Source organism: Dipodomys spectabilis, unplaced genomic scaffold, assembly GCF_019054845.1.
Source record: "Dipodomys spectabilis isolate Male_0828 unplaced genomic scaffold, ASM1905484v1 ptg000137l, whole genome shotgun sequence".
Taxonomy (NCBI): Eukaryota; Metazoa; Chordata; class Mammalia; order Rodentia; family Heteromyidae; genus Dipodomys; species Dipodomys spectabilis.
Window position 1 is genome coordinate 9510596 of NW_024870814.1, and position 16442 is coordinate 9527037.

General features: G+C 38.2%; 1 gene segment (V, D, J or C); it reads right to left on the minus strand.

The window, feature by feature from the left end:
* The window catches only part of LOC122116790, a 30526-nt gene extending 16878 nt beyond the window's left edge, over positions 1 to 13648 (minus strand). Inside the window, 1 exon segment of the V gene segment in view lies at positions 13587 to 13648. Within this exon segment, the coding sequence occupies positions 13587 to 13641 (55 nt within the window).
* Between the last annotated feature and the right edge of the window lie 2794 nt (positions 13649 to 16442).

Genomic DNA, 16442 nt, shown 5'->3' on the forward strand with positions numbered 1-16442 from the left:
GATGTATGTTCCTTCTCTATAATAGCTAGGCTGACTTCAATCCTTGAGATTCGATCTTCTGCATGGTCTAACCTACTGTCAAGACTTTCTACTTTGTTTTTTATTAATTTTCCTTCTAATCGGTTGGCTTCGATGGCTTCAAATTCTTTGTTGGTGCTTTGGTTTAGATCTGTTATGAACTTTTTTACTTCCTTAATTTGGTGTTCAGTGTTTATTCTCAGTTTTTATTGGGTGGTTATGGTTTGCTTGGACTCCCATTCCTTCTGTTGGGCTCCATTCAGCATGCCCTTTGTGGTCTCCCTGAGTTCTTTCAGCTGTCTTTTTATGGATTCCATGAATGCCTCTATTGATCTTTGTCTATTCTAATCCTGCTCTCTCAATTCCTGTATGTCTTTGATTATCTTCCTCACGTTCATGCGATTCCTGTAGTTCTCTTTGTTCTCAGCCAGCTCACGCAATTCCTTTCTATCTCTTTGACTGATCTCAGTCTGCTCATGCAATTCCTGTATCAATGTTTGTATAGCTTCCTCATGCTTATTGGTTTCCTTTATTAATCTTTGGTTTTCCTCCTCTCTCTCCCTATCACTCTCACACTGAGTACTTTGCAAGGTTTTCAAACTTTCATTCACCATGTTTACCATCAGTGCTTGTAGAGTTTTTTGGGAGCTCTCTTCTGGATTATTCATTATCTGTTCAGTCACCTGATTATCATGAGTGGGAGTCCAGATACCTGGACTTGCCATTTATCTTGTGTTTTCCGGCTTGTTTTGCCCATTTGGTATGAAAGTAACAACAGTTTTGTGCTAGAACTCTATTTTAAGGAAGGCATCAACCAAGTCCTGTAATTGCACAGTCAAAGGCTACAGATACAATGTAGTGCAACAGATACAGTCTATTCAACATCAATCAACTATGTATTAATGGCTAAGAACAACAAAGTATAATTTGACATACCAGAAATTATTAGGTTTAGGGAGAAATGAGGGGAAAAATTGAGTGAGAAGGTTGTGGAAATGTAAAAGGTTAGTGAAATTAACCAAGTCCTATTTTCAAAGAGTTGGAAATGGATTGGACAGAATGAGAGGTGAAAGAGAAGAAAAAAATAGAAACAAGAAAAAAATTGAAAAACAAAAATTTTAATTTAAAAAGGAGAAACACTTAAAAGTTATGCAAGTTTAACAAAGTAATATTGAGAGAAGAACTTGGATAGGATGTGAGGAGGTAAAGTATAACCTGTTTTCACTGTATTTATTGTTTATATAATTTGGGGAGGGGAATTGAAAAAACAAAATTTTAAAACAGGTATACAGGTTGACCCATTGCAACAACGATTTTTTTTTTTTGACTCTATGTCGAAAAACGAACATTACAATTTAGGCGGGGCGTTGTTTTGTGGGGGTGGAGTGGAGTACATTTGTGGCGATGGGAGAAAAGTAATGGTAGGGGAAAAACAAAGGAAAAGGCAACAATGCTTGACAAGAAATGTACTCATTGTCCTGCTCATGTAACTGTAACCCCTACTTTGTACAGTATTCTCAAAATAAAAACTTATTTTTTAAAAAAAGTACCTACAATTCAATGAAAATGAATATACATCATGAAGAAACCTGTGAGACCTGGCAAAAGCAGTCTTGAAGGGAAAATTTATTCCTCTCAGTGCACACATCAAAAAAACTAGAGAAAGACCAAGTAATTAATCTCATGTTGCAATTAAAACTACTAGAACAGCATGAAAAATGTGAACCTAAATTTACAAGATGGAGCAAGATAGCAACAATAGAGCTGAAATTAACAAGACAGAGACTAAGAAAACTATAAATAAAATTCATGAAGCAAAACGCTGTCATTTCTGAAGAATTCCATTGTATATGTGTATATATACATACATACATATATATGTGTATATGTCTATATATATATACATATATACATATCACATTTTCTTGATTCATTCATTTACTGAGAGACATCTGGGTTGGTTCCATATCCTAGCTATAGTAAATAATGCTGCAATAAACCAAGTTGTACTATTAGTCTTGTATGGCCTTGGTTGTGAATGTTTGGAGAAATGGCCAAAATTGGGATTCCTGGGTCAAAGGGGATTCTGTGCCTCCACCATAAATAATGACATTGACAAATTTGTTAGGAAAAGGAAACACTTGGAAAAAATTATATTAAGTGAAGTAAGCCAAGCCCAAAAAACATCGGTCCCATGGTTTCCCTTATTTGAAATAACTAGTACATGTGTAGAAAAAGCAGATAAGGTCAAAAGCAATGTACATAAGATCATATAAGATGAGGTTAAGTGAAATTAACTCCAAGATATGGACACACATTTTTTTTCTTTCTTGCTATTATTTCTAACATATTTATAATGTACCAGATGATTTTTCTGTTTCTTTCTGTTACTGTCCTACATTATAATCCCTGTTTTTCCTGTATTTGATGTCAGGGCCCTGCATCTTGTATATACACTTCTGTAATTTGTGGAGGGGAAGAGAAAAAACAAAATGCTTAAATAGGTATACAGTTTAACACATTGTAACAATCAGATGTACAAGACACTATGTTGAAAACCAACTATATAACTTTGGTGAGAGGAGGGAGGGTAATAGTGGAAGTGTGAGGGAAGGGATGGTAGGGGAAAAAGAAAGGAGGAAGCAAAAATGCTCAGAAGGAAATGTACTCATTACCTTGCTCATGTAATTGTAACCCTCTGTACAGTTTATCTATAATGAAAAACATACACAAAAAGTCTGGTGTTTTAAAACAAATCAATAAAATTGATCAACCTCTGGAAAGATCAAGTAAAAAAGATGAGAGGAAACCCAAATCAGTAAGATCAGGGATGCCTTGGGAAAAATTACAACAAATAACCAAACAACCACACAATTATAAAAAATTATATGAAGAATCTATACTCACTAAAGAAAGAAAACTTAGCAGAAATGGATGAATATTTAGAGAAATACAAATTGCCCTAACTGAACCAAGAAGAAATAAAACAATTAAACATACCAATGTCTTACAATAAGATAGAGGAAGCAATGAGAAATCTTCCAACAAGGAATAGCCCAGGACCAGATGGATTGACTTTGAAATTCTACAAGACCTTTAAAGAGGAACTAATTCCCATACTACTCAGACTCTTCCAAGAAAAAGAAACAGAGGGAGCTGTCCCAATCTCATCCCCAAACCAGGCAAAACCTCAACAAAAAAGAAAACTATAGACTAATTTCCCTGATGAACACATATGAATAAGAGCCTCATGGACTTTACTGCCTGGGCTGGTTTCAAATTGCAATCCTTGCATCTCAGCTTACTGAGTAACTAGGATTACAAATGTGAGGCACAGGTACCCAGCCACTTAAGTTCTTTAAGTAAAAAAATATGAAACATAATGAGTATATTGAAAATTACTTTACAGTAGTTTGATGATGATCATTATGAGATAGTTGAAGCATACTTTGCAGATACATGCTTACTCTGATTTCTTGATTATGACTCATAAATTTGCCACTATTAAAACACTAGTATCTTCTATCCTCAGTACTTTTCCTTTACTGAGACCTCTCATATTTTGCTACCTTTGTGCCATTTGATATTACCTCTCACTGTTCATCAGGATGAAGTGTAAGTGTTGATGCTGGACAAAAATCACTGCTATGTAACCATATATGCCTCTGACTTTATCCTTTCCAATTAGTGGAAAAGATATATCCAGTTGCCTCTCTATGAGAAGAAGAGAGAGACACAGAAAAAGAAGACAAACAGAGAGAGAGACAGAGAGACAGAGAGAGCGATTTCATCACTTCTCAATCTAGTAAAACTGTCTCTAAAGAAAAAAATTGGGTCTGGATAAAACATATATAGAAATTTGACCAATCAGATATCATATCGTGCTGTTTCCTTGGACACCCCAGCCCAGTGAAAACAGCCATTTTTACCTTCATGATGCACACCCCAGAATCTAAGAATTCTGAGAGTCTTAGTGATTTATCACAGTGCATAAGTAGAATGAAGGCAGATGCCATGGAACATCATACTGAGGTGAGGTAGGAACAAGTTAGGCCCAAAGAAAATTATGAAGGAATTTTTCTAAATATCCGTGTGGTTTCCCTGAGTGTGGAGATGTGAAGGCTGACCTCAACTCTCAGGCTCTGGAAGAAACTGGAGAGATTTGGATCAGAAGCCTCTCTCCAGGGATGACTTTCTTGCTCTGAGAAGCAGTCACCCTCCAGAGTGATGGAGCTGAGAACCTGAGGTAACAAAGGCCCTGCCATGTGGTGGCCTTGGATTCAGTGAAGAAAAATGTTCACCATTCACTGGAATTAAACCCAGCTGAAAGGAGCTCAGTTTTGCCTGCTCGTGGGGCTGGGTGATTTCCTGCTGTTCTCATTAATCTCAAGGAAAGACAGCAAATGTCCCTCATCCTAAGACTCCTCTCAGCCAGCGTGATTCTCCTCAGAAACGTTAGGACCTGTTGATCAAGTGTGTGAATTTTAAGTCTATTGCATATGTTGCTCATTGCTGAGTATTCTAAAAAACAGGTTCTGGGATAGCACTAAAATTTCAAAATCTTTCTACATCCAACTCCTTCCACATACGCTTATAAGACACTTTACTTATTGCCCCTACTGAAAATTCATGCTGACTGGCCAAACATGGTTTATCACAACTCAGAAGGCAGCATTTGTTCTCACACATCAGGGTGAACTGGAGATCTTACTCCATTTAAAGAATCCTGGAAAATGAAGCATCATTGTAGAGTGTGCTTATAAATAGGCCAAATGAAATAGAAAGCATTTAGCAACAAGCACCTCAAGAATCATGGCAGTGTGAGTAGTGTCTCAGGCACATCTGCACCATGACAGCTGTGCAGCCAGCTTGCCAGCCTCAGGTTCCTATTGACAAAGAGGCAGCATCACTCCTATTCTCAGTCTTCCTTCCTTCCTTCCTTCCTTCCTTCCTTCCTTCCTTCCTTCCTTCTTTCTTCCTTCCTTCCTTCCTGCCTTCCTGCCTTCCTGCCTTCCTGCCTTTCTTTCTTTCTGTCTTTCTTTCTTAATCTGCTGGCTAAGAGCCAAAATATTTAATTGGCTCCTCCAAGGTTATTAATCTTTGTAATTTTGGAATTCATGCTATTACCCTAAAACAGGAGGGAAATATACTGCAATGTTATCTTGCCCAGGAAGTATTTATCCAACAGAAGCCATGATAATATCTACAGGTGTTCTCTCTTTGCTTCTGACTGCCACCTACATAGTTACTGCATCTGCTAAGGCCTGCCTAGACCTGACCAATAAATCATAGCCACCTCTCTAAACACCTGCCAGATAGAGCGAACAGGAATTCTTGATCTCAGGTACTTTATCTAACCTCACACATGGCTGCATGCTCAGAAATGTGATGTTGTCAATGTCTTTCAAGATCTCAAGTATGGGTCTTTGTTGATTGTGAAGTTGGCTTGTCCTCTGGTGGTGGAATTGTGACATAACAATCTTTATGACTGTCAATATGTAGTCCCCATGTCTTAACTTTGGATGTTTCCACCAATATTCACAAAGCTGGTCCTATTCCATCTGGTTAAGGCCAGATTCAGTAGCGAATGCAAATGGTTCCTCCTCTCAGATTTTTTTATAGCAGTTTATGAAAAAAAGAATAACATCATCATTAATTCTGAGAATTTAATGGCCACAAAGTTGTTGCTTACCTAGGAGGTGTGTTCCCTATGAGATGTCAAATATGTGATGTTTGGCAAAGTAGTAGGGGTCTTGAGTGACAATAAAATGTACAATGGTAGAGTGATGGCTCTGGCTCAGACTTTACATACCAGCCTCATGCTGTCAAACCATTCACTGACTACTTGTGCTAAGAGAGGAAATCGATCAGCTGGTCCACCTGTTTTCAGCACCAACTCTTTGCCTTGAAGGCTGTCTTGACCATCTGATTCCTATGGAATGCAACAAGGGCAACAATTGCATTGATTTGTATTTGAACTTGGACATTGCATCCTTAGGATGAACACAATGGGATGCAGCAAGCAAAACTACATAGTTCTAAGCCAATTTTGTGATTCCCCTTGCTGCAGTTCTTGTTTAAACCACTCACATTAACTCATTTGTCTGACTTACCAAACTGATAGAATTAAATCAGAATAGGAAGAGGAAGTAATATTTAATAGACTTTTACAAAACAGTCCATTGGGAAGATTTACTAGTTAGCTTCTGATTCCTGTGGTCAAACTGAAGGTGAAAATACTTTTTTGGAAAACTCCTAGAGGCAGATTATTAAACACTTATGTGAAGGAGAAGGGAAGGAATGGAGATCAAACTCAACTTTATGTAGAATTATTTCTCACAATTTGTCATTTTAATAATATTGAGTCTAAGAAAATATTAGATGTGGTGGCTCATAGCTACAAGCCCAAATACTTTGATTGATAGAGATAAAGTGGGTAATTTGAGAAAAATTTGAGAGATTAGCACCATTAATGTGAATTCTTTTGTCTCGGTGATTGCAAAGATACACTGAGAGCATCTCAGGTGTTGTCTCTAAACCTATAGACAGGTTGCAAGATCATGAAAGAGTGAACTTATGAGTATAATCTTCCCTTGAGAGAAGAGCTCCTCCAGACATCCAGCTCATGCAAGGCTACCTGGAAAGTCATTTCACTTGGAATAGTTGAACCAATGTTCACCCCCAGCAAGCTTTGGGTAGTTGGAGAACAATGGAACACATGACAAGACCCAAAATAAATCCACAAAGCTGAAGCCATTAGATATTTACCAGTGTCAAAAAAATGTGTCTTCAGCCTCTTCAGTAAATGCTGCTGGCAAAATTGTTTAACTACTAGAAGAAAACAAAAGCTAGATCCTTATATATCACCGTGTATCAGAATCAACTCCAAATGGATCAAAGACCTCAGAATCAAAGCAGACACTCTGAAAACATCACAGGATGGAATAAGAGAAACCCTAGGTCTCCTTGCCACAGGCCGAAATTTTCTAAATAGAGACCCAGAAGCACAACAAATCAAAGAAAGGTTGGACAAAAGAGATTGCAGGAAGTTGCAGACATAGCTAGCAAGATCAATAGAAAGCCCACAGAATGGGAGACCTTCACTAACCATACAACAGACAAGGGTCTCATATCTAAAATATACATGCAACTCAAAAAATTAAATCCCCCCAAAACAAATCTTCAAAGAAACAACTGCCCAATAAATAAGTGGGCTAAAGATTTACAGAGAAACTTCTCTGAAGAGGAAAGAAGGATGGCCAATACACACATGAAGAAATTGTCAACCTCTCTAGCCATAAAAGAAATACAAATCAAAACAACATTGAGATACTTCCTCACCCCAGTTAGAATGGCTATAATCAAGAACTCTAATAACAACATATGCTGGAGGGGATGTGTCCAGAAGGGAACCCTACTGCATTGTTGGTGGGAGTGTAAACTTGTTCAACCATTTTGGAAAGTAGTATGGAGATTCTCAAAAGATTCCACATAGAGCTCCCATATGACCCAGCAATTCCACTTTTGGGCATTTACCCAAATAATCACAAACAAGACCATACTAAATCTACCAGCACAACTGTTTATTGCAGCACTATTTACCATAGCTAAGATATGGAACCGATCCAGATGCCCCTCAGTAGATGAATGGATCAGGAAAATGTGGTGTATATACACAATGGAATTATATGCCTCCACCAGAAATATTATTGCCCTATTTGTTAAGAAATAGAAAGACTTGGAAAAATTAATTAAGTGAAATAAGCCAGGCCCAAAGAAAGATAGGTCCTATGGTTTTCCTTATTTGCAAAAACTAGCATATGTGTCTGAGACAAGCAGAAAGGGTCAGGTAAGTTGATATTAGGTGAAATGAATCCCAAAATAAGTATTCAAATGTATTTTCTTTCATGCGATTTTTTCTAACATATTTATAAGATGATTTCATTTTTACGTTGAATACTCCTCCTCCCCTGTATAACCCCTGCTTTCACTGTATTTGATGTTGGTATAATTTGTGGAGGGGAAGGGAAAAAACAAATCATTTAAATAGGGATTCAGGTGGACCCATTGCAACAATATGTACAAGTTGTTATGTCGAAAAATTTTTACAACTTTGGAAGCAGGGGAAGGGTTTGTGGAGGTGGGGGAGAAGGGAAGGGATAGGAAGGGGGGAAAAAGGAGGAGGCAACAATGCTTGATAAGAAACTTACTTATTATCTTGTCCATGTAATTGTAACGCCTCTATGTGGTATTTTCACAATTAAAAAAAGATTGGGGATGGGGAAACTATGTATCTACATATTGAATATACAATCTATTTCCTTGATCTCACAATTTCAAAATAAAATGCCAAATGGATCAGATATTAATGTGAGACAAGAAAGTAATTATAAACAGGAATCCTGTTGCATATGGGCAAGAAATTACAATGGGAAACACATCAAATTAAAATGCTTCTGCATAACAGTAAGGAAATATATATGAATAAATATAATGTATATACATATATACATAAATGTTTACATATACATATATCTATATATTTATATACATATACACATATATCTATATCTTATTTATCTATTTTATTATATTTTTTTGAATACTGTACAGAGGGGTTACAATTACATGGGCAATTAAATGAGTCCATTTCTTATCAAGCATTGTAGCTTCCTCCTTTGTTTCCCCTTCCCATCCCTTCCCATGCTCCCCCACCTCCCCTGCCCAATCCTCCCCACTCCCCCGACCCCCCACCAAAGTTGTAAAGTTGGCTTTCAACATACGACTTGTACGTCTCATTGTTGCAATGGATCCACCTGTATCCTTATTTAAATGATTTGTTTTTCCCCTTCCCCTCGAAAAATTATACCAAAATCAAATACAGTGAAAGCAGGGGTTATACTGTGAGGGAGGGACATACAAAGCAACAAAGAAATAATCTTATAAATGCATTAGAAATAATTGCATGTAAGAAAAAATAACATTTGAATACATATCTTAGGGTTCATTTCCCTAACATCACCTTATCTGAACTTTTCTACTTGACTCAGACATATACTAGATATTGCAAATAAGGGGGACCTATATTTCTTTGTGCCTGGCTTACTTCACTTCATATAATTTTTTCCAAGCCTTTCCATTTCCTAACAAATGGGGCAATGTCATTCTTTCTGATGAAGGCATAAAATTCCATTGTGTATATATACCACATTTTCTTGATCCATTCATCTGCTGAGGGGCTCTGGGTTGGTTCCATATCTTAGCTATAGTAAATAGTGCTGCAATAAACATTGTCGTGCTGGTAGCTTTAGTGTGGTCTTGTTTGTAAACTTTTTGGGTAAATGCCCAAAAGTGGGATTGCTGGGTCATAGGAGAGCTCTATGTGGAGTCTTTTGAGGAACCTCCATACTACTTTCCAAAGTGGTTGAACAAGTTTACACTCCCACCAACAATGAAGTAAGGTTCCCTTCTGTCCACATCCCTTCCAGCATCTGTTGTTTTTAGAGTTCTTGATTTTAGCCATTCTAACTTGAGTGAGGTGATATCTCAATGTTGTTTTGATTTGCATTTCTTTTATGGCAAAGGAGGTTGAGCATTTCCTCATGTGTCTATTGGCCATCCTTCTTTCCTCTTCAGAGAAGTGTCTAAGAGATAGGACTGAGAGGTATTTGGGAATTCCTGCCGTTTAATCCACCTTCTTGGGGGCTGTGAAAACTGGGTTCTTGCTATGGTTCTTGGATTCTCGATTTGGGTACAGTTTCTTGTCATTTATTGTGGTCTTGTTGGTTTTCTATGTATAGGACATCTTTAAGAATCTTTTGTAGGGCTGATTTGGTGGAGATATATTGTTTCATTTTTTCTTTGCTATAGCAGGTTTTTATTTGGCCTTCAGTTATGAAGGAGAGGTTACCTGGGTACAGTATTTTTGGTTGATAGTTATTTGTCTTTAGGACATGGCATACATCATTCCAGGCTCTTCTTGCTTTGATTGTCTCTGCTGAGAAATCTGAGGTGATTCTAATTGGTTTCCCTTTAGAGGTGATTAATCTTTTCTCCTTGACAGCTCAACAGATACTTCTATTCAACATCAAACAACTCTATATTAATGGGCTACAAACCACAAAGAAGAATTTGGCAAACCAGAAATTATTAGGTTTAGGGAGAGATGTGGGTAAAAGTAGGAATAGAGAGATGTTGGAAGGCTCAGGGAGAGTTAACTAAGTCCTAATCTCAAAGCAAGAAATTGGTTGTATAGGTTGAAAGTAGAGAGAGAGAAAAAGAAGAAAGAGAAAGACATAAAAAAGAGACAAGAAAAAAATAGAAAAGCAAAAATTAAAAATTAAAAAGTGCAATGGTTAAAAATTATGCAGAATTGAAAACGAAATATTCAGAGAAGTTCATGTATATAATAAGTGAAGGGGAGGGATATAAATGATACGTGGAAAACTAAAAAATAAAAATGCTTAAAATATTATATAGATATAAAGAGGTAATACTGCTAGTAAGGAATTTAAGTCTCAGAGGTTTTGAATTGAGTAAAAATTTCTGGATTAATGTGTACACAATTGGGGATAAGGTCTAATAATCGACTATGGGTATATCTGAGGATGTACAGAACTGCAATTAAGTCACACAAAGAAGAATGAAAGAGAAGAAAAGGTGAATAGAATGAGAAAGTAAGAAAAAAAAGATCAGCAGTTCAGTAGAGCTAAACACAAAAATATATAAAAAAAATTGTAAAAAGAAAAAAATACACACACACATATACTCTAAAATAAAAATTATAAGAAGAAAGAAAAAAAATTACTAGAAAATTTAAAAAGGTAAAAATTAAAAATTAAAAAAAGTTTTAGAGAAAGAAAAATATTTTTTTATAAAAGGTACAAAAAAAATTTCTTTGATTTTTTTAGGAGGGATGGGAAGATCCTGTATCTCCCTTGTGTCTGTAACCAGTCTCTTGTTGGAGTCTCTGGTCGGCTTGTGGTGTTTGATTTTCTTTCGTCTTGGTTGGTTTCTTAAGTCAGTTTGTTTGAGCAGGTAGAAATATGCTCTGCTTTACCCAGGATTTTGTGATCTTCCTCCCAGGCTAGTTCAATGGGAGGGAGATCTTCTTTGAGTATCTCCAAAGAGGGAGATGGTTGCTTCCTGAAGTTTGGAGATGCTGTGATGAGGCTAGGTTCTGGGTAGAGTTGAGGCCTTTCAGCAAACAGTAGCTTTTCCCTGGGCTAGATTGTGAGAGACTCACAGAGCCCAGCCTGGAGACATTCTCAGGGTGTCTGTTTACTGAATTTTAATTGATTGTCAAGGCTGCTAAAGGGAGGAGCATCCTCTGGCTCTGTTAATCCAGTGAAGAAAGCCACTCCTGTGGCTGGTGGCCAGAGCTGGGTGACTTTTCCCTGGGTGGAGCTGAGTCTGGAAGGTCAGTTTGGTTCTTGTGACCTGCTAAATGACTCTAGTTTTCTTCCAAGGCCTGAGTTGGAGCTAATAGCTCAGCCGGGACTTCAAAAATGGAGATCTCTTGTAGTGCATGGGGGGAGGGGTGGCCTTCCCTCCTCTGCTCCCTGAGAAGGAATGAGGAAGTCTGGCTTCTACTCACGTTGAATCTTGGTTCCTGAGTCATCTCTGGTCTGCAAACTGCAGGATGAAGATGTCTGCTCCTTGTTGTTTCTTGCTGGTGTTAAGTAGAATCCGCTGGCCTGTCCCATCTGGCTCCTTCATCCCGGACTCTGTTGCACGTATGGTGGCTATGGACAACGCCGCCACCACTGCTGCCTCCTCCGTGGCAGCTGCTGGTAAGTGCTCAGATCTGTCTCCATGCCTGGATTTTCCCTCTCTGGACTAACTCTCTGTACTGTGATGGCACACTTGGTGTGATTCTGTCTTAGGATTGTTCACTGGAACACTAAAACTGCTTTTTATGCAAGAACTTATTTAGCCTCCAGCTTCTCCACCATCTTACCAGAAATCCTTATTTATCTATCTTCACATATACCCTGGATGGTGTCTCTGATCTTCAGTTTTGCTCAAAGCTAGCTCTCTGTGCCTTTGACCTCATCTCAACTTTTGGATTTTTGTTAGTTAGTTGTAGATAAGAGTCTCATAGCTTTTCCTGCTCAGGCTGGCTTTAAACCTTGATCTTCAAATCTCAACCTCCTGATTATATAGGATTGCATGTATGAGTCACCTATGCACAGCAGGAAATCAAATCTTAAAGCAAGTAATTTATTTTCTATTTTTATATGTTGTATTGTTTTACATCTCGCTTGTTTTATTCAGGAAGATCTTTCAATTATTTGTTCCTTTGTAAGTTCTTGAACAACTTGTGATGCTTCATATGATTGTCAGCTTTTATACTTTCTTCTAAGACTTAATGAAGTTTTATTTTATTATTTTTTATGATTTCAGCTGATAGACAAAACTTAGAATCAAATTTAAGTGAATTCTAATGCCATCGTTTAGTGGGAATATTTCTGAGAATGTGGGAAATAGTGAGGATCCTGGGATGTGAGCTATCTCAAACCATCATTATGATCAATACCTTAGTTGTTGAAGTGAAAATCCCTGTTCCTTCTCTGATTTCTTGCAGAGTTGCAACATTAGGGGTTTGTTCATTTCTTGACATAAAAAGGTGACATCTTCAGAGTTGAGACCTGGAGAATCCCCCAGAGTTGTTGGTGGGTCAGGTGAGAGCATCAGCAGCTCACACTGGCTTTTTCCACAGTCTGTAGAATCCCAGGTTTAGGTACCCAAAACCCTAGGAGAGCTTCACAAAAGATTTCCGCACTCCTAGTTCCAACTTCTCTATTTATCTAGGAGTTCAGAAGCTAATGATTAGACTCATTTCCTGTATTAAAACAAGTCCTGCTTGGAGAATTTTGGCTAGATTGTGTTTTACTATATGAATCACAAAGGATGCCCTTATCTGAGAAGAGACATGGCCATGTCTGTGCTTACGGGACAGAAGAGGAGAAACGAGACAGAGATACAGAGGACTCGTTGCAGAAAGTTTAATGAAAAGCTTGCAATAGTTGTCAGAGCTAGGCTGCATGTGAGAAGCACTGTCAACAGGTAGAGGCACCAGAAAGTGCAGCTGGGGCAGCCCAGCCTCTCACTTCTGCTTCCCTTGGAGGTTTATGTTATGGGTTGTATCACTGTGGGTGGTCTACTATCATACTTCTGACAGTAATAAGTGGGAAAATCTTCAGGTTGAAGACTGCTGATGGTGAGTGAATAATCTGTCCCAGATCCACTGCCACTGAACCTGGATGGGACTACAGAGGCCAAACTTGAAGTGTAATAGATCAGAGGCTTTGGAGCTTTCCCTGGTTTCTGCTGATACTAGTTTAAATAATTTCCAATACTCTGACTAGCTTTGCAGGAGATGGTGACAGTGTCTCCTGGAGATGCAAACAGGGAGGATGGAAACTAGGTCATCTGGATGTCACATCTGGCACCTTGCATTTGACACATAAAAGCAAATAAACAAAGTTATTCATGTTACTACAGGACTACCCTGAAGCCTAGTCAGCACATGCAATAATGGATAGAGAAATGTTATCCTTCCTTACCTGGAAGCCAGAGCAGGAGGAGCCCCAGGAGCTGAGCAGGAGCCCTCATGTCCATGCTGTGTGCTGAATGGGACTGACTGCTCAACAGGGTATGAATAGCCTATATGAAGTCATTGTGACAGTGGGCTGTGATTTTGGCATATGCAAAATGATGGAAACAGCTGCAAGACTAGCTCATCTCAGGAAATCATCACAAGTCTATGGTGCCCAAGTATCTTAGTTTAGAACAGAGAATGTGATTTACCTACACATCACAAGTCATGATCAATCCTCTGTCCTATGAAGATATCTATTGGTGCCTTCAGGGTGAGGACTTGGTTTACTTGAGTGTCTTAATTTCAATTCTATGTAACAACATGAAAGAGAGGATTAAGGAGAAAAATGAGTGTTTCATGCTCAGGATATCAAAATACCTGTGAACATAAGACAAAATACTATTCTAATTTCTCTATACATCTCAACATGTGATTGACAGGGTAGAAAACATAAGCTGCTATATTTTCCAGGAACTCATGCTTCAGTCTATTCCAAAATGCACATATGAACACAAGATAAAATATGATCACAGGCTAACACCTATAATCCTGCTGCTCAAGAGGCTAAGATCTGAGGATCATAGTTCAAAGCCAGTCCAGACAGGAAAGTCTGTGAGAGTCATCTCCAATAAACCACCAAAAAAACCCAGAAGTGGTGCTGTGGCTCATGTGATAGTGTGCTAGCCTTGAGCTGAAAAGATGAAGGACATCACCCAGACCAAGAGTTCTAGCCCTACAATAAAAAAAGGCTTCTCCTTTAGTAGATATATGACTGAGTCAAGTTCTTCCTTATTTTTGTTACTTTACTTCATAAGATAGAAAATTATTGAAAGCAAATATAGTACTGGTACAAGTATGCCATGTCCTGAGGTTTGATATCTCGAGGGCTAGAGCCAAAGCTTGTTGCCACCAGAAAAGACCAAAGTTACTTCATTATGTGTGACTTGTCACAATGACCATGTACTTTTTTTTTCTCGGTGGGGTTTGAACTGAGGGCCTGGGCCTTGTCCCTGAGCTTTTCTGCTCAAGGCTTAAGTGCTCTACGACTCTGAACTAGAGCTGCACTTCTGTTTTTCAGGTAGTTAATTGGAAATAAGTGTTTCATCAACTTCCTTCTCTCAGCTGGCTTCAAATGGTGATCCTCATATCCCAGACTGGCGAGTAGTAGGATTACTGGTATAAACTACCAGTGCTCAGCTTAGTTATGGATTTTTAATGTCTTATTTTCTCAAATGCCATACTGTGTTAATGTCTCATGTTCTCAAAATGGCTGTAGGACATCCATACTTCAAGTACCAGTTTATTATTCCAGATCAGATTCAAGGTAAATCACTTGCAAACTCCATCCCATTAAGTCCTTAGTCCTCTTACATCTGTTTCTTATCACATGTGCCCAAATTTCTTTTACTGCCCGGAGATGAGAGGGGCTCACCTCTACTTTCTATACCTGCAGATCAGAACTTGTACCCTAATGTAGCAAAGGAGAGAAAGGATAGCTGCTGTGAAGGTTGAGTAGCATTGTGAATCATTTTAAATATCTCTTTGTTTCTGCGTTAGTCTAGGTGTGTGAGGGAGCCACAGACATATTTGGGAAGTAACTGAAGTAGTTGGAGTAAGGTAGGCATTCAGGATGACACTATGGCAACTTCTGATTATTTAAATGGGATTGCTAGATTTGGCAACTCAGAAAATGAGGTCTGTTAATTTTCAGATCAATGACTTTCAGCCATTGGAATTTTGAATCAGGTTGAAACAAGGCTAAGGACAGGATGACACAGCACCAGGTACTGTGTTCTGATCTCCTCCCAGGGAGGATGCAGGTACTGTATTCAAGAAAGGATCAGAACTCTGGGAAATCTATGTGGCCTGCGGATTCAGATCCAGTGAATGTATGTCTAACTGTTGTCCAGCCTTGCCTCTGGGTGTTTGAAGAACTTATCTCAAGACCTGATTCTTTTCTAATATCTTAATGACCTTATACATTCTCAATAGTCTTCTAGAGTTTCTTTGCAATCCCAGTGATATTTGTAAACATTTATTGACTGTACAGTTCATCAAGAAATTAGTACTGCAGTAGAAATTTCTCTTTTAAGTCATTGTTCTGTCTAGATCTCAACTTATATCTATTTACAATTTCTGGAGCTCAGAATGGTGCCTGGTTGATGATCATGGAGGAAAGGGAAAATATGAACCCCTCCTAACCCAAGTTCATCCTTTATTTTAATTTTCAGTGAATATTTGTGATAAGATCCACACTCTTTCTTCCACATTATGAGAATACAAAATCTGAATGTGAAAGTCCATTGCCTGCCCAGTTAAGGTACAAGCATGCTACCTGTCTGAAAAATAAAAATGAATGAGGAAGGGCTCATGTGGTAGAACACTTGTATAGGTGTTAGGAAGCTTTGACAAAATAAATATAGTCTCCACTTTGTCACTCAATGTATTAAACATACACATCCTGTTATTGTAAGAATCAGTATACTTTAAAATGGCTTTGTTGTCTGCTTTGTTTCTGAATTTGCATTGAAAGCATATTGATTAAAAGAATATTGACATAAAATAAACCACATTTCATAAGCTTTACACTTATATGAATTTCACCTTAAAAATTCTAAAACCCATCATAGGTTATTGAGGACTGTAATGAGATTTTTCCTCACAAGAATCCCTGCCTTTGATTCTGCTAGATTGAGCCATGAAGCGGTGGGGGTGGGGGGAAGGCAGAGGGTACCAGTTTAGTCCTCTCAGCTTCTGAAGTAATCTGAACCCAAGTTCAACACTGCTGATGTGGTGCTGGTCCAGGTTCTTTCCCCCTCTT